We start from the raw sequence: 26,491 nt of genomic DNA, 5'->3' as shown, positions 1-26,491 counted from the left end.
TTTCTTCACTGGACAATGAACTAGGGAGAGCCCTGGGTCATGTTCCTGGGGCTGCCCGAGAATCAGACATATTCATCTTACTCCATTTTTTTTTCTGCTGCTATTACAGAATACTTGAGACTGGCTGGGTAATTTATTGTGAACAGATTCTACTGGCTCACAGCTTTGAAGGCTGGAAAGGTCAAAATCAAGGTGCCTGTGTCTTCTTGCTGTCTCATCACAGTGTGGAAAGCAAGAAGAGAGAGAGAGAGAGAGAGAGCCCAAGAGCACATGAGAGAGAAAGAAAGAGAGAGAGAACACTCCTGAGATTAGTCTATTCTAGACAGCATTAATCTATTCATTATGAAAGAGATAAATACCTCTTCAAGGTCTCATCTCCCAACACCATCACAGTGACAAATTTTGACCAGGCTTTCTGAGAGGACAAATCATTCAAATGTAGCAATGTGACCTGGGGTGTGAACAAGTGAGGTGGAAGACCGTGGCTGGTGCAAAGGAAGAGAACCCAAACAATTCTCCCCCATTGCCTGTGCCTCAGTGTGATGGCTGAAGGTGTATGTACGTCAGTTCATGTCTCCTCTCTACATGGAAGCACACCATGGATTTACTGCTCCAGTCTACGTGTCGTCTATAGAGCCGCAGATCCACAGGCCTTGAGAGCTCACTAGAAAAGCAGAGTCCTCGGCCTCGTCCAGAGGTGTTCAGGACACCTCGCACCCTCGTCGCAGACTTGGGAGCTGTGTTTTGGTTTATCCCCATTGGGTTACGTGCACGTTGAAGTTTACAAGACACTGCTGGGCACCTTCTGTGTAAAGAGCCACATAAGTGTTCCAGGCTTTGCAGGCCATGCATGGGATCTCTATCGTTTTTTGGTGCTTTTTTTTTTTTTTTGGCTTTGCCAGAGGTATGGAAATGGGCCTGTTTCAATAAAACTTTATTTATAAAAATAGGCAGTGAGCCAATTTGGCCCATAGGTTATGGTTTTCCAACTCCTGCGCTACATCTCAAGTTTACTGGCCAGACAATGCCCACTTAACAAGCATGGATATTGAGTAATACTGTAACACACACACACACACACACACACACAGAGTCAGAACTATACTTCGAAATAGTGAAAAACCTCCAAAGTGATCATTAGGGTGCTGTGGAATTTTAAAAATATTGGTTTAGCTAGGTGCCTGCTGGCACTCTACTACTTGAGTCACAGCACCATTTCTGGCTTTTGCCGAGTCTCATGGATTTTCCTACCTGGGCTGGCTTTGAACTACAGTCCTTAGATCTCAGCCTCCTGAGTAGCTAGGATGACAGACATGAGCCACCGGCACTCGGCAGCCTCCAGCCTTTTGTTACAGTGATGGAAAGCTGACTGATACACTGTGGAAAGATTCACTGCTGCCAGCCCATAGGGCATTGTTTCCCTGTCTGAGTACTTCATACCAACCATTTTGGAACTATTCCCACTGGTATTTCTGGACATGAAAAGCATGGCTATCCTATCAGCAGTGGAAGAATGGCCACCCAGAAAGAAAAGGGAAACATTCTCCCCCTGTCGATTCCTGGCTTGCCGGGAGAGAAACACCAGTGCCCCTGATAGCTGCTCTTGTGACCTGTAATGGTCCTCTCTGTAGAGGGCAGGCAAGGGCTCGTAGCTTCGGCCAAGTCCCAGGGAAGGGCTGGAACCATCAGGTACTCCAGAGGCGGCCTGAGTTCAGACCTGCAGCTGAAAAAAAATGAGGAGATGCCAAGAGACGCACAGACTGGGGAAAACAGAAGTGGCTTCACACCCCCACCCCAACACACACAGAGCACTGGTGCTCCCATACCCTTCCTCTTTGGACTCGGGTCCCCACTCCACCAAGAGGGTATTTACATGACCTGTGTTGCTCTTTCCCTCCTCCTCCTCCTCCTCCTCCTCCTCCTCTGAGGTGCTAATTATGACAAGTGGGCAGCCCACCACAGGACACCTCACACTCTGGTTTCTATAGAAACTCAGTCCTTCTCTCACCTTTCAACACATCTCTGTGTCCTGAAAAACTATTCCTGGAGACGTGGTTGACGCTGGTCTGTGCCACCGGCGCTCCCTCCGCTCAGTCAGCAAGCGCTGTCTGATGCGCGCCGGTAGGGTAATCATAGCTGGCGGGCGCTGTGTGTGCCAAGATTTGTTCCAGAGAATCTTCACATCCATCCTGTGGGGCTGTCACTGATTTTCAGAGGAGGCAGCACAGACAGCAAGCTGACCATGTCCACTCTGAATTACAGTAATCGGAGGAGAACTGTTGCCAGGTCTCACACAGATACCAACACCTGTGGATACGGAAGCCCCTTAGGGAAAAATGCCCTGACATCTGCCCATCAGTGGAACACACGCCCCAGGTGACTGACCATGCCCAATGCAGTGTCACGTACATAGCTGTTGTTCCGTATCGCTTGTAGAATACCAGGAATAAAATCTGTACGTGGCTGGGTGCTGGTGGCTCAGGCCTGTCATCCTAACTACTCAGGAGGCTGACATCTGAGGATTGAGATTCAAAGTCAGCCTGGGCAGGAAAATCTAGGAGACTATCTCCAGTGAACCAGTAAAGAGATGGAAGTGGAGGTGGGAGACAAGTGGTAGAGCACCAGCCTTGAGTGAAAAAGCTAAGGAACTGCACTCAGGCTCTAAGTTCAAGCCCCAGTACTGGCACACGCACGCGCGCTCGCACACACACACACACACAACTGTACATGTTTACTATAGATGCAACTTCTCAAAAATTTTTTTGATCAGTAGTTGGCTGAATGTAAAGTCGCCAAGGCTGACTTTAGTTTCCTTGGGCTGCTTCAACAAAGCACCAGGCTGGGCGGCTTCAATCACGGGAAGCCATTGTGACCTTGCTCTGAATGGTGTAGGATCAACATCCAGGTGTCCTGTCAGTAGCGGCGAGGCCTGCTGAATGAAGGTCGAGAACCATGCATGTCTCTCTCCTTAACCTGACAATGGATTCTCTCCCATTCCCTTCCCTTCTCTCCCTTCCCATCCCCTTCGCTTTCCTTAGTTCTTCCTCCTGTGTATGTCTGTCTCTGTGCCCACACTTCCCATGGAAAACGGGCACTGATCACCTTGGACTGGGGCCATCCTAATGACGGCACTCCCACCCAATTACCTTTGTTAAGGACCAGATCTCCAAATAAGGTCACATTCTGAGGTACTGAGTTGGAACTGTAGCCAATCTTTCTTGGCAGGGAAGAGGGACCCCATTCAGCCCATCCTCGGTGTCGTCTGACAGGCCTGGCCTGGCCTTCCAGCTCTGTGACTTACATTCAACCTCCATGTCCACATTTGCCTATTTGCCAATGTCAACCCTATAGGTTGCTGTGTGGGGCTTAAAGGAGACTTTTGACTCAACCAGCCCCTCCTTATTACTAAAGAGGGGAGCAGAGGCTGAGGGTCCGCCCAACCCCTCTGCTCCAGTCACCCAATTCATCTGAGCTCACTTCGGGCTGCCATGGGCCAGACCGTGCATGCACACAGCTCATCCTATCAAGCCCAAATGCCTCTTTCTCAGCCCAGGGACTCTGTGTTGCTTGAGGTGCTTGCTCAACCCACACCTCATCGTCCTGCAGTGCAGGACTCCGTGTCTCCAGCAACAGCCTTCCAGCCACGGAAGAAGGGGGCTGCATGATCAGAGCCTCCAGCTTCCCAAAATGCTCTTCTCCTTTCCTCGGCTTTTCCTTCTGCACCCTGGGGTCTTCCAATTAGCTATCTGTACCCAAATCCTCCTCTTTTAAGGGTCTTGTTTTGGTGGATCCAACTAAGAAACGAATGATTGGAGTTGTGTAGTTGGCACAAGGTTCGGGAGTGATGGAGCCAGGATTTCCAACTATGGTTTCTTGAGCTTAGTCACAATGGTACATCTCTCCTCGTGGTGCCTGCTGTACACTTATACTCTCGTATACTTCTTGTTCTCCCAGGTTTTATTTGTGTGTGTGTGTGTGTGTGTGTGTGTGTGTGTGTGTGTGTGCTGGTAGTGATGCTTTTGCTCAGGGCCTGGGTGCTGTCCCTGAGCTTTTTCATTCAAGGCGAGTGCTCTGCCACTTGAACCCTAACTTCACTTCCAGATTTTTTTGGTGGTTAATTGTGGATTACGACTCTCAGACTTTCTTTGCTGGCTGGCTTTGAAATGCTGGAGGTTGAGGCCGGACGACTGTAAATGCAAGGCCATCCTGGGCTTTATAGTGAGGTACAGGCCAGTCTGAGACTGATCTGTCTCAAAAAAAGACACAACAACAACAACAGAACTGGAAATTTTAAACTGGGATTTGATTTGACTTGCTGTCTGTCGAGAACAGAGCTTTCTCCACAAAAGAAAAAAAATGAGGAAAAGGAAAAAAGGAAGAGGCGGGGAGGGGAGGAAAGGGAAGGAAAGAGAAGGGAAGGGGAGAGGAGGGGGGAGGGGAGAGGAAGAAGGAGGGGGGAGATTTGGAAATACTGGGCTGCAGGTAATCATGATGCTCACTAAATAGGGACAGTCTATCCAAAAGATGGAATGTGAGATGACGCCTGGTGGTCTCATTGAATGGCTAGATTCAGCTATGCCTGAAGCCAAAACTGCAAGCTCAAACAAGTGTGCATTGATTTTCTGTTGCTTACAGCTGAAGAGACACACCCTAAACCCTCACCTTCTCTTCCTATGGCCCTTCCAGAACCACCCAGGAGTGTGACCAGCAATGGCCAGCGTGACTGGCTGCCCATTGGTACCGCTACAGCAGGTTACCCTTTCCCAAGACAGTGGTGCTATATTCTACTTGTCCCCCAAGCGCTTTTAAAACGTCAGGGTCTCTCCTCCTGGATGTTCCCCAAAACTTCAGCAGAGGGTCATGATGGCTCTGACCAAGGAGATCTGGTAGAGATGAATCTGTGTAACTTCTACAGACAAAGCATAGAAGCCATAATGGATCCCTTGCTTTGGGGTGCTTGTCCTTGAACCCTGCCACCATGTTCTGAGGAAGCCCAAACTGGTAGTCAGCTCCAACCGCTCCATGTGAGAAGGAACACTCCTTCATAGGGCCCCTTGTGCTAGCCCCCAAGGGCTCCAGGTGAGACCCTAGGTATTGTGGCGTCGAGCTGAGACACTCCAGTGTTAGAATCTGGCCTCATTATTGACTCACAAAACCCACGAGTCTGCTCTGCTGTGAGTTGCTTCTTTTGGCAGCAGTGGCAACCAGCAAAGCCCCTCTTCCCCTTGCATCTTTATGTCAGGAAGAAAAAGAAGATAACACAGATGCGTGGCACAAATAAATAATCTTTAATTTCGATAAATAGCTCCCCATCACACCAGACAATACGCTGTGGAGAAAGATACAGAATCATCCATTGGGGAACGAGAGCTCTATGCTACCTACACTAAGGTCTTGGGCACACGAGACACAAGCGGTTCACACAAACGCAGAACGAGCCTCAGTGTGATTATGGAGGAAATCACCACGGAGGGGTGCGGTCGCCATCTTAAATCTGGGTGTCAAGGTTCTTGGTGGATCACAACCACTGTGATTCAGTCACTAAATGCTACTGTTGCTCTATCGTACCCTATTTACGTGATACACACACACACACACACACATACACACACATATTATCGTTATCCAAGGTGGGGGTCTCTGACAGAGGCGAAGACACTGGGTGAACTCTCATTGAACAGGAGAGACAGAGAGAAGGGAGGGCAAGGTGGAGGTCCTGACTCCCCAAGAAAACACACGTGTTCCTCTGTGAGGGACACACACACACACATACACACACACACACACACGAGGACATAAACATACGTCCCCACAGGGAGCCCCTTGGCTGAAATAAGCTACCACAAAGACACATTCAGTTAAGCCAGGAGAAGTTTCTTACACTGGATTATTTTTTTTTGTCAGTGTTTTGTTTCTCCACATATTCTAATCTATTTAACATGGGTACTAAGGAGAAGACAAAGATACTTACACCTTTGGAGAAAGGTTTCAGGTGTGAACACCCCCTGTTCAGAAGTTGCCCAGTTGGGGGTGTGTCTGGGGGGGATGGGGTTTCAGGCCTCCCACAGACTGGCCAAACCCTTGGTGAATTTAGTCTTCCTGGAGGATGGTTCTCTTTGGGAGTTCCCTTTCTGTTGCCTGAGGGCTGAAAGTGTATTTTAGGACAAGGACAGGGGTGTAAGCATGGGCAGACACCGCAAAAACATCCCACAGCAGAGCCCACCCAGCTCCATGGCAGATGAATGGAGCTTCCAGAAAGTTCTCAGGCCTCCCTCAGCAAGGGTGGCCATTTTGTAGTCAATAGTTTCCTCAGCGAGGGCGGCCATCTTGTGGTCAATAGTTTCCTCAGCGAGGGCGGCCATCTTGTGATCAATAGCTTTCAGTTCTGAGAAGATGCAATGTGTATGTGTCTGGTGTGTGTATGTATGTACACAGGAGTATCTGTTTGTGAGTACACAGGAGTGTCTGGTATGTATGAATTTGTGTGATTCTGTATATACATAGGAGTGTCAGGTGTGTGTGTATACACAGGAGTGTCTGGTATTTGTAAGTTCATGTGGTTGTGTGTAAATCAGAGTATCTGTATGTACACAAGGGTGTCTTGTATATGAATGAGTGTGAGGGTGTGTGAACAAAGAAGTGTCTGATGTGTGTGTGCATGAGTTTGTATGTGTACACAGGAGTGTCTGGTGTGTTTTGTGTGACTGTATGTGTACACAGGGATATCTGGAGTGTGAGCGTGTAGATGAGTGTGCACACAGCAGTGTCTGTAATGGCACATCTCTGTGGACAAGGGAAGCCGCCCTCTCTGGGGCCTCAGGTCACCTCCAGGGAGGCTGGGGACACACGGTCACACTCGGCCCTGGACCGCAGGCTGTGCCACTGCTCCACGGCCGTACGATGGGTGTTCAGCATCCGCCGCCAGTGGTTGGACTCTGAGGGCCCCGAGGAGTACTGGCCAATGACGATCCTTCCAATGAAGTCGTTGCTGCTCTTCACATTGTGGCCAAACACTGGGAAGGTACGTGCAGAGGAGAGGAGGCCGGAGGAAGGAGGCCAGAGAGGGAGGCAGGGGCGAGACAGAAGCTGTTAGTGCTTCTTTATGACGAAAATAAGAACCCCCAATTCCCTCACCTTTGCCTCCTGAGTCTTTGCAACAGCTGTGTAGGACTCCTGTGCGCTCTCTCTCTCTCTCTCTCTCTCTCTCTCTCTCTCTCTCTCTCTCTCTCATGCCAGTCCTGAAACTGGGCCTGTACACTGTTCCTGAGCATTTTTGCTCAAGGCTGGCACTCTACCATGTGAGCCACAGTTCCACTTATAGATTTCTGGTGGTTCATTGGAGCTGACTTCAAATGGAGATGCTCAGATCTCAGTCCCCAGAGTAGCTAGGAGGACAGGCAGGAGCCACTGGCACCTGGCTTCCTGCCGGCATTTACCATGCCAGCCACGAGCTCTGACAGCCTCTGTACTGCCCATGGCCAGGCCACCTGACATAGGCATCTACCAACGTGGGTCTCACTGTGTCCCACACAACATACAGACAGTCCTGGTAGAACAAGGAGCTGTCACTGCAGACCACCTCAATGGGTCAGCCGGGGGCTCTTCAGAGTGGACACCATGGGCTACACAATCCTTTGCTGTGCATTGGAGGGTGTTTAGCAGCATCTCTGGGCTCTACCCACTGGATATTAATACTGGGTCTTCATTTCCTGTAGGACAGCGACAACTCAAAATGTCTCCTAACATGGTTGACTGTCTCCTGGGAGGGGGACAATGTGGCCACATGAAATCCACTAGGTTTAAGCTATGGGGATAGCTATCCTGAAGTCCACCTTGGCCTCTCAAGCAAACAAGGTAAGCTCTGAGCCTCAGTTACCTTGTTGGTTAAAGATTTTTCTTTTATTTGTCAGTCATGAGAGCCTGGGTGCTGTCCCTGAGCTTTTGTGCACAAAGCCAGTGTTTTACCACTTTGAGCCACACCAGCTTTTTGGTGGTTGACTGGAGATAAGAGTCTCACAGATTTTCCTGCCCAGGCTGGCTTCAAGCCACAGTCCTCAGATCTCAGCCTCTTGAGTAGCTAGGGTTACAGGCATTGAACCAATGGTGCCTGACTTAAAGAAGATTCTTGAAGATGGAGAGTGAATAACATGGAAATGTACTGCCTCCATGGATGCATGGATGAAGGGAGGGGAGAGTCTCTCAGAAGCCACTGATGGGCAGGGGGAGGGGCAGGGAAAGTGCAACCCAGGGGATTATTTTTAACTAGTATACAGTATATGTAACTGTCAAATACCGTGGCAAACCCCCCTTGGTATAACTCATATACACTTAAAATTTTTAAAAATAGAATGTTAGGAAAGTAAAAGGTTGGAGGGAGGGAGGAATGGAGAGGATGAATGGGATATATATATATATATATATATATATATATATATATATGGGAATAGAACAACGAAACCTGTTGAAACTGGTTTAAATAAGAAGTGAGGGACAGGGGTTGGGAATACGGCTTAGTGGTATTCACCTCGTATACACCTGGGTTTGATTCCTCAGCCCCACATATATAGAAAATGGCCAGAAGTCGCGCTGTGGCTCAAGTGGCAGAGTGCTAGCCTTGAGCAAAAAGAAGCCAGGGACAGTGCTCAGGCCCTGAGTTCAAGGCCCAGGACTGGCAAAAAAAAAAAGAAGTGAGGGATAAAGAAGGGGGTACAAGGGATGAGGATGTTAGGGTACCTTGTATGCATTATGAAGATAATGCAATGAAATCCTCGTTGTATAACTAATACATACCAATAAAAACCATGAGCAAAAGCCAAAATTGTTAGTAGTACTTATCTTATCTCATAACCAATGCAGAACTTGGACAAAAGTGTGTATGTACAGCTCTGTGCCTATTGAACAGTGACTGACCAGAAAACACTGCCATTGCAACCCTATTTTTGTTGTTGTTGTTGTTGTTGTTGCCAGTACTGGGGTTTGAACTCTAGGCCTGGACACTATCCCTGAGCTTCTTTTGCTCAAGGCTAGCACTCTACCACTTGAGCCACAGCACCACTTCCAGCCTTTTCTATGACTAATTTGAGATAAGAATCTCATGGGCTTCCTGCCTGGGCTGGCTTTGAACCACAATCGTCCAGATCTCAGCCTCCTGAGCAGTTTAGTATTAACAGGCATGAGCCACTGGTGCCTGGCCTCAATCTTAAACTTCTGTCTGTTGCCCTTTTATGAAATAAGGGACTTCATCCTTCCTCCATTCCACACAGCAGAGGCAAGCTTGCTAAGCGGATGGCTACGTGGTCTCCACTCCTGGTTGTGTGGTATGTGGTGTGTGTCTCTTCAGAAGGAGGTCTCTTCCGTTCACTCCAATGCAAGCTTCATTTCTGTCTTTCAGGCCTAATGAGATCGTTAGCTTGATTTATCCTCCTGGGCAAGTGCGACCTCATTCGTTATCTATGCGTGGGTAGTCCGGGCGTGCCATCTCCCTAATGGGGATGCAGGCTGCGTCTGTTATAAATGAAGGACTACAGAATGGGAAACATCACAGATTCGCCCAGCGTGAGCCGAGCAGAGGCAGGCCAGATCCCAGGAGGGAGGCCGATTATCAAATAAAACAGCAAAAATATGCAGCACCAAACAGAGCTTGAACGCTAACGAGACTCCACTCTCCCCGGTGGGGTTCACACCAAGAATTCCAAATGACAAAAAAGAGGGGACAGAAAGAAAAGTGAAAGAAGAAGCACAAGACACCATTCCAATGTCAAAAATCAAAATAGACCTAGAGCAAATGAAACCCGATATCATCATCTCTCTCAAGGGTGTCTGGGAATGTGTCAGCTCCATGGGGGGGGAGAGATTGGATCATGTATATTCTTTGGATGTTCTATAATGTGCTCATCAGGCGCAGGTGGATCTCGAGGAACATGAAGATCTCTTACAATAAAGGGGAATATTAGCAATGGAATCTTTGCCTAATCAAGGAAATTACTGAGATACCCTCTAGTGCATTTGAATTGTGGTTTGTGGTTTTTCTGAGTAGGTAACCCTCAAAGAGTCTGTTGAACCCTGTCTAGTGACTAGCATAAGGTTTCATCTTAATAAATGAGAACACGTTGCCCGAGTCCTATAGGCCTTAAATTTAAAACAAGAAAACAGTGTGGGACTATTTCAGGCTCCATTTGGTCTCTTTCTCTTAGGCCAAATGTGCTATTACCTCTTTCCCCCAAAAAAACATGATTTTGAGGGGCAATGAAGACCAGATGTCCTTGTATATGAACACCGAGCTTTTTTTTTTTTTTTTTGGACAGAGGAGGTTCAGAAAGGAGATCTTGTGTGTTCTTGGTGGAGGACCAAGTGGTTCAATCTCTGGGATTGAACATCTGCCCAAAATGAAATCGTTGTGACTTTGCCAGGCACTGGTGGCTCACATCTGCAATCCTAGCTCCTCAGGATACTGAGATCTGGAGGATTGAGATTTCAAAGCCAGCCTGGGCAGAATAGTCCGCTACACTCCATCTTCAAAACAGCCAGCAAAAAGCAGTGCTGGCTGGAGTGACACAAGTAGTAGAGGGCCAGCCAAGCAAGAAAGCCATGGGACCAAGCACCAGTGTCACTCAAACAACAAAACATTACAGCTTGTGACACAGCACCTCTCCTTCTAGATGCATCCCATTGAACTGTCTGAATAAAGACACACATACAAGATTATTTCATATAGCCAGAGCTGGCAAAGTAGAGTCTCTAAGCCAAATCTGGCCCACCACTCCTTTATAAATAAAGTTTTATTAGAACACAATCAAACCCACTTGTTTACCCCCATCCAGTTTTTGTGCTACAAGACAGGGCTTCTGTCTCAGACTGCTAGGTTGCTGTTAGCAAATATCAAAAGCAAAGTGACTTGTATTAAATAAAAATAGTTCTAGAGTCTTGGAATCCCAAGACCAAGGCAAATTTAGAGTCTGGCGAGGGCGCTCTTCCTCATAGATGCCATCTGCTCACTGTGTCCTCCAAGGGGGAAGAGAGAAGCTAGCTCATTATCCTGAAAGTGAGGGCTTTGGGATCACCCCACAAATCCCCCATACCCTAAAACCACCAGCTGGGGGGCCTTAGGGATCCCACATTTGAATTTGGGGAGTTCGCTAACACTTAGACCACAGGAAGAATTTCAAGAGAAACCACATGGTCCTCAAGGCCTCAAATATTTACCATCTGGCTATTTACAGAAAAGGTTGTCAGCCTGTTTTTTTTTGTTGTTGTTGTTTTGTTTTTGCCAGTCTGGGCCTTGGACTTAGGGCCTGAGCACTGTCCCTGGCTTCTTCTTGCTCAAGGCTAGCACTCTGCCACTTGAGCCACAGCGCCACTTCTGGCCATTTTCTGTATATGTGGTGCTGGGGAATCGAACCCAGGGCCTCATGTATACGAGGCGAGCTCTCTTGCCACTAGGCCATATCCCCAGCCCTGTCAGCCTGTTTTAGGGCACTGCTTTTAAGAAGGAAAACTTGAACTGACAAAATCCCCATGAGGCACTGTGGCTGGGCCAGGGGCCTTCTCCCACCCCAGAGGGTCATCACAGATCCTGTGGGTATTTCTTTACCTGCACTCTCTCTGCCTTGGCCATACCAGCTGTCTACGCATACAATGTACTTTCTGGTAAGGTGTCTTGGGCCACGCCATATTAGCTTGACCTCAGAGGGAGTTGGAGCTGTGGGGAAGCCATGTCTGGGAGGCTAACCCATTCATATCCCAGACACTAATGTTCAGGTGTCCATTTGTCAGCGGTACTCTTGAGCACTGCATCCAACAATAACGGTGAATCAGCCGGTGCCAGTGGCTCACGCCTGTCATCCTAGCTACTTAGGAGGCTGAAATCTGAGGATTGTGGTTCAAGTCCAGTCTAGGCAGGAAAGTCTGTGAAACTCTTATCTCCAATGAACCATCAGAAAACTGGAAGTGGAGCTGTGGCTCAAAGTGGTAGAGGGCTAGCCTTGAATGAAAAAGCTCAGGGACAGTGCCTGAGTTCAAGCCCCACCATGCACATACTCTCTCTCTCTTTCTCTCTCTGTAGATGATAGATAGACAGACAGACATATATAGGTAGATATAGACATAGATATAGAGAGATATAGACAGAGGGAGAGAAAGAGAGAGAGAGAGAGAGAAAGATATTTGGGCTGCTGTAACACATTACCTACCACAAACTAGGTGGAGTCTTACAGTTCTAAAGGCTGGGATGTTAAAGATCAAGTTAACTAATATTCTCATGTTTGTCTGGAGAGCGCTCTCTCTCTCTCTCTCTCTCTCTCTCTCTCTCTCTCTCTCTCTCTCTGTCTCTGTCTCTGTCTCTCTCTTTCTCCCCCACCCCCTCGGCATCCAAGATGTCACCCTCTCACTGCAAGGCAGCATTCCCAGGCCTTTTCTGTAACAACACCAGCCCCATCAAGAGAGTGGGGCTCCATGCCTGGCCAGCGCCCAGCTGTGAGCACCCTCTCCTCAGCGATTTTAGGAACAAGCCAGGATGCAGACCACAGCAGCCACCTCTTACTGGGCTGAGTTGGTACAACCAGCTGTTAGCGCCAGGACAGCAGCTCTGCTGAGGCCCTGCTGGTTCTGAACCTGAGCGGGGAGGGCAGAACCTCTCTCACTGCCGATGCCACTCCGCAAGGCCCTTGCTTGGCCTGCCTCCCTTTCTCCTCTGATTTCCAGCTCCTTCTTGCTACTTACCTCCCTAGTAGGTAGTGGGAGACACCTACATCAGGACTGGAAAGGACTAGTTACATCTTTCATATTTGGTGCTGGTGTTAGCCCTTGAACTCAGAGCCTTTTGCTCTCGTTTGTCTTTTTCCACTCAAGGCTACTGCTCTACCACTTGAGCCACAACTACCCTTCCAGCCTTTTATTGGTTATTTGGAGATAAGAGCCTCATGGACTTGCCTTTCTAGGCTGGCTTTGAACCATGATCCCCAGCTCTCAAGTCCCTGAGTAGCTAGGACTACAGGTGTGAGCCACCAGCACCCAGCTCACGACATAATTTCTGACATAATAATACCATGGGAATCCAACCTCATTGTTAGAAATGAGACAAAAGTACAAATACGAAATGAGGGGGAAAGAAATCTCTAAGACATATTGCTAGGAGACAAAAGGAACTAGTTAAAGTATCTATGTAAACATGATCTCTTTTGTCAAAAGAAATGTTAAACTATGCAAAGAAAACAATAGCTGGAGAAATGATCCATCCCCAGACTTGTAGTGTTCGCTAGTGGGAATTTTCCAGTTTCCATATGACATGAATATATGCTGTTTGAACGTCTAACAAGTACATATTATTTTGGAAAAGAAAGGAAAATGAGTTGCTATTAGAGAACTACATCTAAGTTGCCAGAAGGGAAGAAAATAAAAAGGAAGTCTAATATTCTGTGCTCCTTATCCCAATTTGCGGAGTAACTTGGCTGTCTGAATCACTGGGCCCTGAGGAGGTCAGAGCTCTTGAGTGATTCAGCCTTTCTGATGGGAAGAGAGCGAACTGGCAAGCACCAGTGCCTGCAAATCACTTGATAATGTGAACCATGTCACCTGCCATGTGGGTGATTTAAAAACTCCAAGCATTGGAAGCAAAAAAATCCACAAGAGCAGCCAATTGATATCTATTCCTGAGTTTCTTCTCTTTCTTTTTAATTTTTGCCACTCCTGAGCTGGGACTCAGGGCCTGGGCAATGTCCCTGAGCTTCTTTTGCTCAAGGCTAGCACTCTACTACTTGAGCCACAGTGCCACTTTTGGCTTTTTCTATATATTTGTGGTGCTGAGGAATGGAACCCAGGGCTTCAAGCATGCTAGGCAGGCACTCTATCACTAAGTCACTTTCCCAGCCCTTTTATCCCCTTAAACTAACTTTTGTTATCTTTAAGTCATTGTGCAAAGGAGATGCCATTGAACAGGGCAGTTTATGGATACAGTGGCATCTTGATCAATACCTCACCCTCTCAACAACCTCACCCCCCTTCAGCCCACCCCCTCCCTTATTTTTCTCAATTTTGTAGTATATACCATGAGTTCTTGACTGCATTCTCCCCCCTCCCCCACACTGTCCCCTTCATTCATCTCCCCATCTCCCCCTGGATCCACCTCCCTTCTCCTTTGAAAAATTCACAACTAAAAAGGTTTATTGTAGACATCCTTTCCTCCCCTCCCCCCAATATCCTTACTGATTGTTCAGGATGAATGCAATGCAAAGAAGACATTAATACATTATAGGATAGTATGTATATGCTTAACTATACTCCTTAGTCATCTGGAATAAACTTTCCAACAATCTGTACAAAACCTAGGTTGTGGGAAAATAGACAAATAGATGCCAGACTTCACACACACACCATATCCATGCTCGGTAAACCCATGTAGTACTCATGGGTTTAGATAGGACTGGAACACACAGCTGTGGTTTGGAAGTGGTTTGTCCTCAAAAAGCTGTGTGTTGGAGGTGTGGTAGTCTTCAGTGTGGTGGAATAAAGGGGGAGGCTCCTTTAAAAGGCAGGGCCTTGTGGGAGGTGTTTAGGTCATTGGAGGTGCTGTTCCCTGAGGGGTTTAAGGCTCTAGTTGGGTCCTGCCCGGTGGGCTGTTATAAAAGAGTACAGCTGGCCCAGTGCTGGTGACTCACCAGGAAGCTGATATCTGAGGATCGCAGTTCAAAGCCAGGCTGGACAGGAAAGTCTGTGAGACTCTTATCTCTATTTAACTACCAGAACACCAGAAGTGGTGCTGTGGTTCAAAGTGGTAGAGTGAAAAGGCTGAAGGACAGCACCCAGGCCCTGAGTTCAAGCCCCACCACCGACACCCCCCTCAAAAACAAAGAGGAAGGCTGACCCCTAAACCTCCCTGGCTTCCTGTCCTGCCAAGGAGTCCTTCCTGCAGACCTTCTGCCATGTTGACATCAACCACAAAGCTCTCACGAAGGCAGCCACTGAATCTCAGACTTCAGAACACACACATTCTGCCCATTCCACTTGCTGGAGTTTGGTTTTTGCTTTGTGTGTGTGTGTGTGTGTGTGTGTGTGTGTGTGTGTGTGTGTGTGTGTGCGTGCGCCAGTGCTGGGACTTGAACTCAGGGCCTGGGTACTGTTCTTGAGCTTTTGTGCTCCAGGCTAGCACTCTACACCACTTAAACCACAGCTCTCAGTTATAGTTATTTTTTTAGTGGTTTGTTGGAGGTAAGAATCTCCAGGACTTTCCTGCTCAGGCTGGCTTTAAACCATGATCCTCAGCTCTCAGCCTCCTGAGTAGCTAGAATTACAGGTGTGCACCATCACTTTCTGGAGTTGGCCACCCAACTTTTCTCTACAGAATTTTCAACCTGTCTGCCTGCCTCTGGAGTGCTAATGACCATGGCAAATGAGGTGAGAGCAACAAAACTGGCAAGAGAAAAGACTGATGAGGGGGGCACAGACTCCTGGCTCAGACTCTGAAGGTGCAGTGGGAAGGATCATTGCTTCACAAAGCAACTATGTGCTTTGTGCACTTATGTGTCTGGTCCAGGGCTGAGCACTCTGAGTGGTCCCATGAGCTCTCTGGAGAGGTTTCCCATGCTTAGCATTACCGGTGGTGACAACCAAATGTGTCTCCCAACATTGCTGATGGGGAGAAAATGGGGGGCTCCCAGGCAGCTGCGATGACCTGGCCCGTGTTACAGTTAGGAAGACCAAGGTCCAGCGAGGTGACGGGACATCACGCGGGCCCTGAAGGCGCTGGGGTACTGCGAAGCATTCCCATGTGGATATTCGCTGTATTTTGTTGTTGTTTTTTTTGTTTTTCGGTGGTTTATTTTATTTTTTTAAGGGATTTTGTTCTTTCCTGGAGGAGCTCAACTCTCCGGGCTGCTAATTTTGTTTGCCAAGGCAGACGGTTCTGGAAGAGAAGCTGGATGATTTTGAATGTGGGTGTAATAAACATCACAAATTAAAAAGAAAAAGAAAAAAAAAGGAGCAGACTCAACAGCTCCTTTTTTTTTTTTTTTTTTTTTTTTTTGGCGTGTTTGGTTCAGAAGATAATAATAGTCTCTGATCTGTGCTCCTGGCTTCCAGTGACCCCCACCCCCCTCCACACACAACCTTCAGCCTGACAGTAGAGCATGGAAACTTCCAGATGATGCCCAGATGCCCAGTACTTTCCCACCTGTACCCCAAGAGCCAATTGTTGGGTGCTGGGGAAAGTTATTCCTTGATTTATAGAAAAGAAATGCATGAAACCTCCACAGGCTGCTGCGGGGCTGGGAGGGGGTCCCCTGACTCCATCAGGATGTTTGTCTGAGGGGGAAACACACAGGTCTGCAAATTGTTTCCTCCCCTCCTTCTCATAGGCCAGCTCTCTACACAAGCCAGGCGTCGCCCCCTCTTCCTCCATCTATAGCTTCTTTTCCTCCTCCTCCTCCTCTTCCTCTCCTTCTTCTCTTCCTCCTTGTCTTCTCCCTTCCTCTTCCCCTGCCCCTCTTCCTACTTCTTTCTGAAGTCCAGATAAACCCCGTTCCCAGATTAGTGCCCCCTTGGTCCTCAGTTTCCCCATCTGAACAACTAGCAGGCCTCTGGGGGCTTTGCACCCCTCCCCTCGCTGCTATTCCTTTGGCTCTAGGAAGTTGCCCTCGTGACTTAAGGTGATCTTTTCCCTGATTCCCTGGCTCACTGTGTGATCCAAAGCAGATGCTGGATGGAAGTTCTTCTTCCATGATTTTCTTTCCAGCAGCCATAATGACGATTTAGGCAGCTGTATTATAATCACCCAAAAAATCAGAGACAGTGACTCCTGCATCTCCTCAGTACTGGGCACCAAGCAAAGCGCAGTGTGTGTGTGTGTGTGTGTGTGTGTGTGTGTGTGTGTGTGTGTGTGTGTGTTTTAACTCATAGCACAAGCCTGCTGTGAAAGATACTGTTTGTTTATATACTCATTTTTCCTGTGAGAAACAGGGGGTAGAGAGGTTGAGGGCCCAGCCGCTGTGTGACTCTGTGTGGTCCAACAGGAATCTAAGTTAAAAGATAAGCAACAAGCCAGGCACTGGTGACTCACATCTGTCATCCTAGCTATTCAAGAGGCTTAGATCTGAGGGTGGCAGTTCAAAGCCACCCCTGGACAGAAAAGTCCCTGTGAGACTCCAATAAACTCCTCAAAAACTCGAAATGGAACTGTGGCTCCAAGAGGTAGAGCACTAGCCTTGAGCAAAAGAGCTCAGGGACAGTACCCAGTACCCAGGCCCACAGTTCAAGCCCCATGACAACAACAAAGAAGGTAAGAATAAAGGAAGGAAGGAAGGAAGGAAGGAAAGAAGGAAGGAAGGAAGGAAGGAAAGAAGGAAGGAAGGAGCGAGCAAAGATGGGCAGGGTAACTGAGGCTGGATCTGGCACGCACACATTAAAACAACATCTCCTTTTCTAATCTCAGAAAGAAACGTGTCACCCATCACCCTTTCCCTTTACTCCTCCATGTGAGAGGGGAAAGATCAGGAGTCAAGATGCTGGTGGGCACAGCTGGCTCACGCCTGTCATCCCAGCTACTTAGAAGGCTGAGATCTGAGGACCATGGTTCAAAGCCAATCTGCGCAGGAAAGTCTATGAGACTCTTTATCTCCAGTTAACCACCCCCCCAAAAAAAAAACAACAACTGGGAGTGAGCTGTGGCTCAAGTGGTAGAGCACCAGCCTTTAATGAAAAATTGTTTGTTTGTTTTTTCAGTTGTGGGCCTTGGACTCAGGGCCTGAGCACTGTCCCTGGCTTCTATTTGCTCAAGGCTAGCACTCTGCCACTTGAGCCACAGCGCCACTTCTGGCCATTTTCTATATACGTGGTGCTGGGGAATCGAACCCAGGTCTTCATGTGTACGAGGCAAGCACTCTAGCCACTAGGCCATATTCCCAGCCCCTTGAATGAAAAATTGAAGGGACAGCACTCAGGTCCTGAGTTCAAGCCTCAGGACCAGGAGAGGGAGGGAGGGAAGGAGAGAAGGAGGGAGAGAGGGGAAGAGAAAGAGAAAGGCAAGATGAGAGAGAGAGAGAGAGAGAGAGAGAGAGAGAGACAGAGACAGAGACACAGACACAGAGACAGAGAGAGACAGAGACAGAGGAGAAAGGAGAGGGATGGAAGTGAAGATGAAAAGCTCTTGAATTCCTCTGGGGCAGTGGGACCACTTCCTCATGCCTCTGAGTGGAGCCTGAGCCATGTGGAGCCATGCTCACCCAGGCAACATATGGGTTGCAGAACTCCTTTCAGATGTAGGCATGAGTCATGCCATCTTGCCATCTCGGAGGAAGCATTTAAAGGTGTGACTGTAAAGCAATGTGCTTGTTTCCCCTTCCCCCTCCAGCCACTAAAATTTATACATTGGGATGAAGATGGTCTCTGTGCATTTGTTTTGGAGATGTTGAAATGGCTTTGGGAGAAAATGTTCACCATTAAATGTCGCCGGTGCTAGTCACAAGACACCTGTTGGAGCTAAGAGGGGACATGAGTCACATCTTCCCACTTCCCCAGCTTTCCCCCAGGGAGGCTCTGTTGGCTGCTGTTGAGGGTAGGGAGGAGGGGGATGGCATTCGCAAGTGTTTTTCAGAGGCTCCTCTGGTTGTCATGTGTCTGCTCAGGTTTGAGGCAGAATCAAAATCTCAGTTGGAGTTGGGCACTGGTGGCTCACTCCTGTCATCCTAGCTACTCAGGAAGCTGGGATCTGAGGATCACGGTTCAAAGCCAGCTCAGGCAGGAAAGTCTGTGAGACTCTTATCTCCAATGACCCACCAGAAACCCAGAAGCAGTGCTGTGGCTCAAAATGGTAGAGCACTAGGCTTGAGCTTTTTGCTCAAGGACAGTGCCCACGCCCTGAGTTCAAGCCCCACCACTGACAATTAAAAGGTGATATATTTTACATGTTAATAAGAGGAGAGAGATGCACACACACGTTCAAACACATTCAAATACTCACACACAGTATGCATTCACTCACACTTCACACACGTCTATACACACATTCATACACACACAACACATACACATTCATGTTCAAACACATGACCTCACCCCCACACACTAGTTCACACTGGATGCAGGGCCCCACACTTGTGAGGTGAGTACTTTACTGCTTCAGCCTTATCCCCAGCCCTTTTGGTTTTTGTTCTTTTTTCTTTTTTTTGTAAATGTCTCATGCTTTTGTCCAGGTGAGCCTCCTCTCTTTGCCTCCCTAGTAGCTGGAATTATAGGCATGAGGAACTATACTCAGTCCAATGGTTACATAGTATTAGGGGAAATTTGGGATTCTTAGTTTTTGATTCACATCTTCCCCTTTGTGATTGTGCATGCATATATATATATGTGTGTGTGTGTGTGTGTGTGTATGTGTGTGTATGATATTTAATGTTATATAGACATCAGTAATATACAAATATTTATGAATCACTATGTACATTTATCAGCATGTTAATAATGATGAGTAGTGCATTTGTGGAAATAGCCTAATAGTATACACATATAGAATATATAAGTTACATCTAAATAATATGTGTATATACATTACACACACATATATATATACACACACACACTTTATAATAATATTAAAAAGCCACCAGGACCCCTCATCCCACTACACTTGAGACACAATCCCTGAGCAGTGAGGTAGGGTGGAAGAGAGGGCTGAGTTTGGAAAGCCCTACTCTCCTTGGTGAGGGCCTCCCTGCTTGCCTCCCCCATCTGGGTCCCCGCCCGCCCGCCCGCTGTGTGTGGGGGGACTTGTTTGCAGAGCAGGTGTTTCTGTTTGCATATGGTGAGTCAGGAAAGGAAGTCCACGGAGATCTGCCCAGCTGAGCACTCTGCTCTGCCCCTGGCTTGCTTCCTCAGGCAGGCACTACAGAGGGACAGCTGGGCTTGGCAGGACGGGGAGGGCAGCGCCCGCCTGCCTGGCCCGGCTGGGGCTGGCTCAGGGCCCTTCTGTGCTGTGGGGCACTGTTGGGGGGGGGTCATGGCATGTCTGGGCTCTGCACACTAGACGCTTAGCAGCACTCCTGGAGTACTGACCACCCCAAAACCATCCAGACACTGCAAAGTTCCCCTGGGAGGCAATCAACCCAGCAGGGACCCGCAGGTGTAACAGAGGAGACTGGAGATGGCAGTGGCTTCCACCTCTGGCCATAGCCCTCCCAGCTGCTACGGGCTGCAGTCTGGAGTGATGCAATTCCCCTGTAGGACTTGATCTTGAACTTAGAGCAGAAGGGTGCTCAGGAGGACAGCGGGGGGGGGGGGGGGGGAGCATGGCTGGTTCTGTTCTTTCCCTGCCTGGGTACGGGTAGCGGAGGTGGCTGTGTGGAGCCCATTCTCCACTCTCCTGGGAAACACAGCTGGACTACATTTCCCAGTGTCCCCTGTGACAACACCTATTGCTTCCAGGCCTGGACCCTGAGATCCTCCCAGGGTCTGGTCTCTATCCTCTTTTCTCCCTGTCTATTGTTCTCCCCTTTTCTCCTACCCTAGAAGCAAAACCCTGCAGAGCCTGAGAAGGCGGCAGAGCCATAGGACAGAAGGTGCCTGGGTCATCCGTGGAAGGCCATGCATGAAATGACCCACAAAAGAGTATAAGCTTTTCTTGGGTGAAACCACAAAAACCTCAGCAGCCCAGCTATCACAGCGGCTAGCCTTTCCTTAACAAGCACAACAACTTTGAGCTTTGCAGAGAGTCACGTAAATTCCTCAGGCTTATTCTCTCTTCTGCACAACTGGGTGAAAACAGAACAGATTGACCACCCAAAGCCAAAATGCTCCAAAATCTGAAACATTCTGAGCATGGAGATAATGCCACAGTAGAAAATTCGTTTTATGCAAAAACAATTTAAGACTTACAATACTGCATAGAATTACCTTCAGGATCTGTGTAATGTCTACAAAAACCAGAAATGAAGCCGGTGACTCACATCTGTCATCCTAGCTACTCAGGAGACTAAAGTCTGAGGATTGTGGTTCAAAGCCAGTCCCGGCAGGAAAGTCCATGAGACTCTTACTCCCAATGAATCGCCAGAAAACCAGAAGTAGGGCTGTGGCTCAAAGTGGTAGAGCACTAGCCTTGAACAAAAGATCTCAGGGACAGCGTCCAGACCCTGAGTTCAAGCCCTATGACGGACATACACAAAAAATTGTATGTTTAGACCTTTTCCAAGATAGCTCATCATGCACATGCAAATACTTCAAAGTGTGGCAAGTCTGAAACGGGAGACAAATCTGATCCCACGGACTTTGGATAAACGATCCTCAGGCTGCTCTTGTTGGCATGGCGAAGATCAAGGTGAGACGGCGCTCACTCACCACATGTGTGTCCCCTGAAGGTCACAGCCTGTCCAGAAGGGTGACCAGGACTATGGGAGGGGCAATGAGCCAGCACTGAATCCCTGCCTCTTCCCCCTGACCTTGAGCAAGCCATGCTCAATAACCGGAACAAGTTATCACTTGCCCCTCCTCAAATGCCATAGGGATGCTCTGAGTTTCAGGCTCGCTCCTTGTAATGTGGCTGGGGGCTCTCGCTGCGCCATAATGTTATCCCACTCCATTAAGGATGGAAGAGGAGCCCACCACAAATCCACACACACCCCACCCCCACCACCAGCAGCTTCTTCTCTGGATTTCCAGCTCCAACCAATCCAGCGAGAGAGACATCCACAGCAGACACCTTAGCCTGGCCAGTGTATAGCTTTCTGCCTCCTGGGCCTGTTTATGAAACGGAGGAGGCTGAAGGCCAGAGAGGCCCCAGCATCCTCACGCCCTGGGTAGGTGCAAGGCCCTGTGGATAAAAACCTAGGGAAGCCCGGTGCTTTCGCCCACCTGTGAATAACTCCATAACGCCCATTAGTCCTTCCAAAAATGATTTTCATGAGGAGCCAACGACATTCTGTACTGTTCCCAGGCAGGGCCCGGAGAAGCAGTTTTCATGTCAACTTACAAACTGGAAAAGAGAGAAGATTCCGCCCACAGAGCATCTGCTCTGTGCTAAGTCCCTGCACGCACGTCATCTCTTCTACTCCTTCATGGCGCTAGGAGCCACGTCTGCTCCCCAAGGCCAAACAGCCTTGGGTCACCACTAGGTGTCTGACAAATGCTTATCATCTCCACTTCCAGCGTCGTTAACTTTGACCTGGACACTCTAGCCTTCTCTCCCTCTGAACCAAACAAGCTCATTCCTGCCCCTGGGCTGTTGCATCTGTCACTTCCTCTTCCCCATCCCCAGTATGAGGGCCTTGTGTTTGTTTGGTATGGCTGGTGGTCTACTACTTAGGCCATGTCTCTTGGCTTGCTTTTTCCAGTTACCTGGACATGGAGTCTCACAGACTTTATCTCAGCCTCCAAAGAAGCCAGACACGAGCCACCTGTGCCCAGCAAGATTTTCATTTGATTATCCTTTCAACAGAATAAAACTTCAGCATTAGCCAGGCGCCGGTGGCTCACGCCTGTCATCCTAGCTACTCAGGAGCCTGAGATCTGAGGACCGCAGTTCGAAGCCAGCCTGGGCAAGAAAGTCTGGGAGACTCTTATCTCCAATACACTATTCAGAAAAAGCCAGAAGTGGTGCTGTGGCTCAAGTGGTAGAACGCCAGGTTTGAGCACAAAGAGGCTCAGGGACAGCACCTAGGCTCTGAGTTCAAGCCCCAGGACCAGCAAAACAGAAACAAAAACCTTCAGCACTTTTCCCAGTGAGCCCTAGCGCCATGAAATAGAACATCCCTTCTACATTTATTTATTCAATGAAAATGCACAGGAGGTTCATTGAATAAACATGTCTCCCCTGCCACCACCACCATGCAACTTCCTGTCCTCGCTGTTTAGACAAAGGTAACTGGCTCAGAGGCTAAGCAACTTGTGTTCAGCCACACAGGAGTCAGATCTGGCTGACCAGAGCCACAGGATCCCGCAGTGTCCTCCTGAGTCACTAACGTTTTCTGGGAAGAGAGAAAGCCTGAAGGTTGGGGGCTGAGCAAGGGGCTCGGCACTCTGGAGAAGACACGGGTGTTCTGAGGCCAGCTCGCCACTCCATTCCCACATTCTCTGCTCTCTCTTCTCTCCTCTGCTGAGAGTGGATGAGACCTGCTTCACTCTAGATCTCTCCCCACCTCACTTCCCTCCACTCTGTGCTCTATTCCTTCCACGGCCACACAACTTCTCTTCTGTGATCGCTGTTCAGCTACCGAGCCCATCTGGGGAGGATCTGACTTCACTTGTTACACAGACGGTGTTGCTTCCTATGATGTCCACACTGCCTTGCCGGTCTTCTCAAGAGGACTGGCCTGTACCACTGGTGATCGTGCTCAACTGATGATCGCCTCAAACATTTGGGGAAGGGGAAGGGAGGCTTATGCTTCTCAGACACTTACTTAGTGCTGGGCCAGAACACTGGCCTCTAGTAGCTCTGGCTTGACCCATCTCTCATGCTGTCAAACCAAAGGACCGCAGGAGCCCCAAAGCTGCCTGGTTCTCCAGCTGGGTTTGCATGTGTCATGTGTCAACTCCAGCTTCCCGGGCACTGCGCCAGCTGAGAGCTCTGTGGTGATGGTGATTAGGTGAGGGAGAGAAGCTGGCAGCTGGGCTGAGCTGTGAACCTCAGCCTGCCAGCCCCCCCCCCCCCAGCCCTGGCTCAGCACCTTGATAGGAGTCAAACACACAGCTAGGATTTTCCTAGTGGTCACTTGTGGCTGGGTGGGCCCACATACTGCTGTACCTTTAATTCCCATCATGCCTGTCAATGTTGACCCAAGAGGGTACCTAGTACCAAGAGCTGGAGTCACTTGCTTAAGGTCACACAGCTGATGAATGGGGGAAGCCATGAGGCAAACCTCAGTTGATGTGATGGCAGGCTTTTGCTCCTCTGGAGATGGGGTCCATCCATCGGTATCAGCAGAACTGACCACTCGTCCTCGGAAGATGAAGGCTAAGGCTAATGATCTTCACACCTGGGATCGGAAGCTCCTAGCAGAAGAGGAACTGTTCACCCAATGCTGTGTACTTGGTAGGGGACAAGATGCCACTGGAGACATACAGTCGCCTGCTCCCAACAATCCACAGTCTGACTGACAGGAGGCAGAGCTGAGGCTGGTGTCCACTAAGCCAGGCTGGCAAGGGAGGGACAGGGGCAACTGGGTGGCCCCCAGAGAGGAGGAGTGACAGGAGCAGCAGGGCTGTGGGGAGACAGCTAGGCCACGGAACATCCCACAGTTTGCCTCTCCCCCAAGACTGGCAATGCCCCTCACACTGGCTTCCTCTCCCTTTCATCCCCTGGAAATGCTCAGCGTGCACATTTCAGGCAGCTCCTTTTGTGCCCCCAGGACAGGGGGTCTTTCCAGGAGAGCAGGTGGCTGTTTGTCTACCCTGCGGTACCGCCCCACCCATCTCAGTCAATGGACAGAGCTGATGCTCCAACTGCAGAAAGCCAAGCGATTATGGAAAACAGACCAGGTGCCTTGGCACTCGTGGCTGGGCCTGGGAGGACTCCTAAGCCACAGCGGGTGGGCAGGCAATCGCAGAGGAGTAGGCAAAGGCTGGCCAAGCCAGGCCACGCACGAGTACCTCTTTGGAGCTCTGAAAATCTGGCTGCTAGGATGCCTTCGTTCCTGGGGGCTGGGGCCTAGGTGTCAGGATATATTCGTGATCATACTGGGAAATTTAGGGACTCACAGTTGCTAAACAGGTGCTCTACCAGTTGAACCATACCTCCACCATACCTTCAGCCTCCTTTTTGGCTTTGGTTATTCTCAAACTAAGCTCTCCTATACTGAGGCAGGCCTGCTTTACAATCTTCCCAATTTGTGCCTCCTGGTGTTGCTGGCTGGGAATGATAGTCGCAGGCCACAATGCCCAGCCATTTTCATTTTTTTTTTTAATGAGAGAGAGAGAGAGAGAGAGCCTGAGGCCATGTTCCCTACTCCTTGCTGGGCACCTCTAGCACCTGGGAAAGAGCAAACTGTGCACACTTGGCTGGCTCTCCTTCTCCAGGGTTTCAGCACTGGCGATCACCAGTGGGTCCCTGGAAGCCTGTGCTGAGGGCAGCTGGGAGGGCCACTGCCGGGAGAGCAGACAGGGTGGGCAGGCAGGGGGGTGTTCCTCCCGTCTGATTCCCAGCCGCCCATCTTCTTCTGGGAAAGAAAACACTGTTGCTAACCACCATGCTGCCCTCACTTCCTCTGAGGAGGCAGCGGCCCGCCAGGGATCTTGTGCTGCTCCAATTCCTTCCTTCCTTCCTTTCTTCCTTCCTTCCTTCCTTCCTTCCTTCCTTCCTTCCTTCCTTCCTTCCTTCCTTCCTTCCTTCCTTCTTTCCTTCCTTCCTTCCTTCCTTCTTTCCTCCCTCTGTCCTTCTTCTCTCCTTCCCTTCTTCCTGTCCTCCCTCCTTCCTTCCCCTCCTCCTCTCTCTGCCTCCCTCCATCTCCTCCCTTCTCACTTCATGGCCAACTCCACTTAGGTTAATCTCCCAGGATATTCTGGAAGCCTCTGGATTGTGTGTTATGCAATGGAAAACTAACGTTCCCCACTTCCTTTTTGGAAGCTTGAATCACTGAAGCCACCTGTGGAGAGCTGCCTCCTCCTCTTCCCTTCTCTGGGGGAAAGCCCAGCCCACAGGCTCATTACAGGCTTTGCCTAGGGATTAAGCTGCCCATCAAGCTGACTTGTGTTAGGAAGTGTTTGGAAACACAGGCCTGGGCTGGGCTTCAGAGCTTTTTCTTTCCGCCACCAAATCATGTCGGTTAGAACTTCAGGGACTGAACACTCGGGAATGGGGCAGCTCCGCCTAGATGGATACCACCTAGCTTTGCCTCCCAAGTAGCTGGGGTTACAGGCATGAACCACCATGCCTGGCTCACAAGTAGTACTTTTTTTTTCTTTTTTTGGTGATGATGAGGCTTGAACTCAGGACCTGGGCACTGTCTCTGAGCTCTTTTGCTCAAGGCTAGTGTTCTACCACTTTCCGCCACAGCTCACTTCCAGGTTTTTTGGGCAGTTAATTGGACATAAGAGTCTCATGGACTTTGTTGCCCCACTGGCTTTGAACTCCCATCCTCAGGTCGCAGCCTCCTGAGTAGCTAGGATGGGAGGCATGAACCTTTGGTGCCCAGTTTCACAAATAGCTTTTGAAAAGACCAAATCTTGTCTACATGGGTAATATTTGTCTTGCCACAAAAAAAGTGCCTCTGTGTGTGTGGGGGGGGGGGAGTGATACACCCCAGAAAGTCAAAGGCAGTGACCTCTGGGCGGAAGAACCGGAAGGAGGATGAGGAAAGGAGTACGGTCTCCTGCGGTTGTTGTTACAAAGCGCCTTTTTCTGTGCCAGGCAGGATGCTCAGCCCTGCCTGGGTGTTGCTCTCATTTCATCTACTTAAGCAAGAGGCTCTTGTTTATTGTTCTCACTTCCCGGCACCCAGCTCTTGCCCAGGGTCACCAAAGCAGATGAGGCCATGTCAGGACCCAAGGCACTCACACCTCTGCTCTGCCCCACTCTCATTATAAT

At 49.2% G+C, this 26,491-nt stretch overlaps 1 protein-coding gene across 1 annotated transcript in view; it reads right to left on the bottom strand.

The window, feature by feature from the left end:
* Window positions 1-6,374: 6,374 nt before the first annotated feature.
* Syt17 (synaptotagmin 17) overlaps window positions 6,375-26,491 on the bottom strand; it is a 46,459-nt gene continuing 26,342 nt past the window's right edge. The window contains exon 8 of the mRNA XM_048332654.1: window positions 6,375-7,013. Within this exon, the coding sequence (XP_048188611.1) occupies window positions 6,817-7,013 (197 nt within the window). The 3' untranslated portion in view covers window positions 6,375-6,816. The remainder of the gene's footprint in view (window positions 7,014-26,491) is intronic.

The sequence above is a fragment of the Perognathus longimembris genome, chromosome 23 (assembly GCF_023159225.1).
Source record: "Perognathus longimembris pacificus isolate PPM17 chromosome 23, ASM2315922v1, whole genome shotgun sequence".
In the NCBI taxonomy this organism is placed as follows: Eukaryota; Metazoa; Chordata; class Mammalia; order Rodentia; family Heteromyidae; genus Perognathus; species Perognathus longimembris.
Note: the sequence above shows the minus strand (reverse complement) of the source record. Positions and strands in the feature narration are given on the sequence as shown.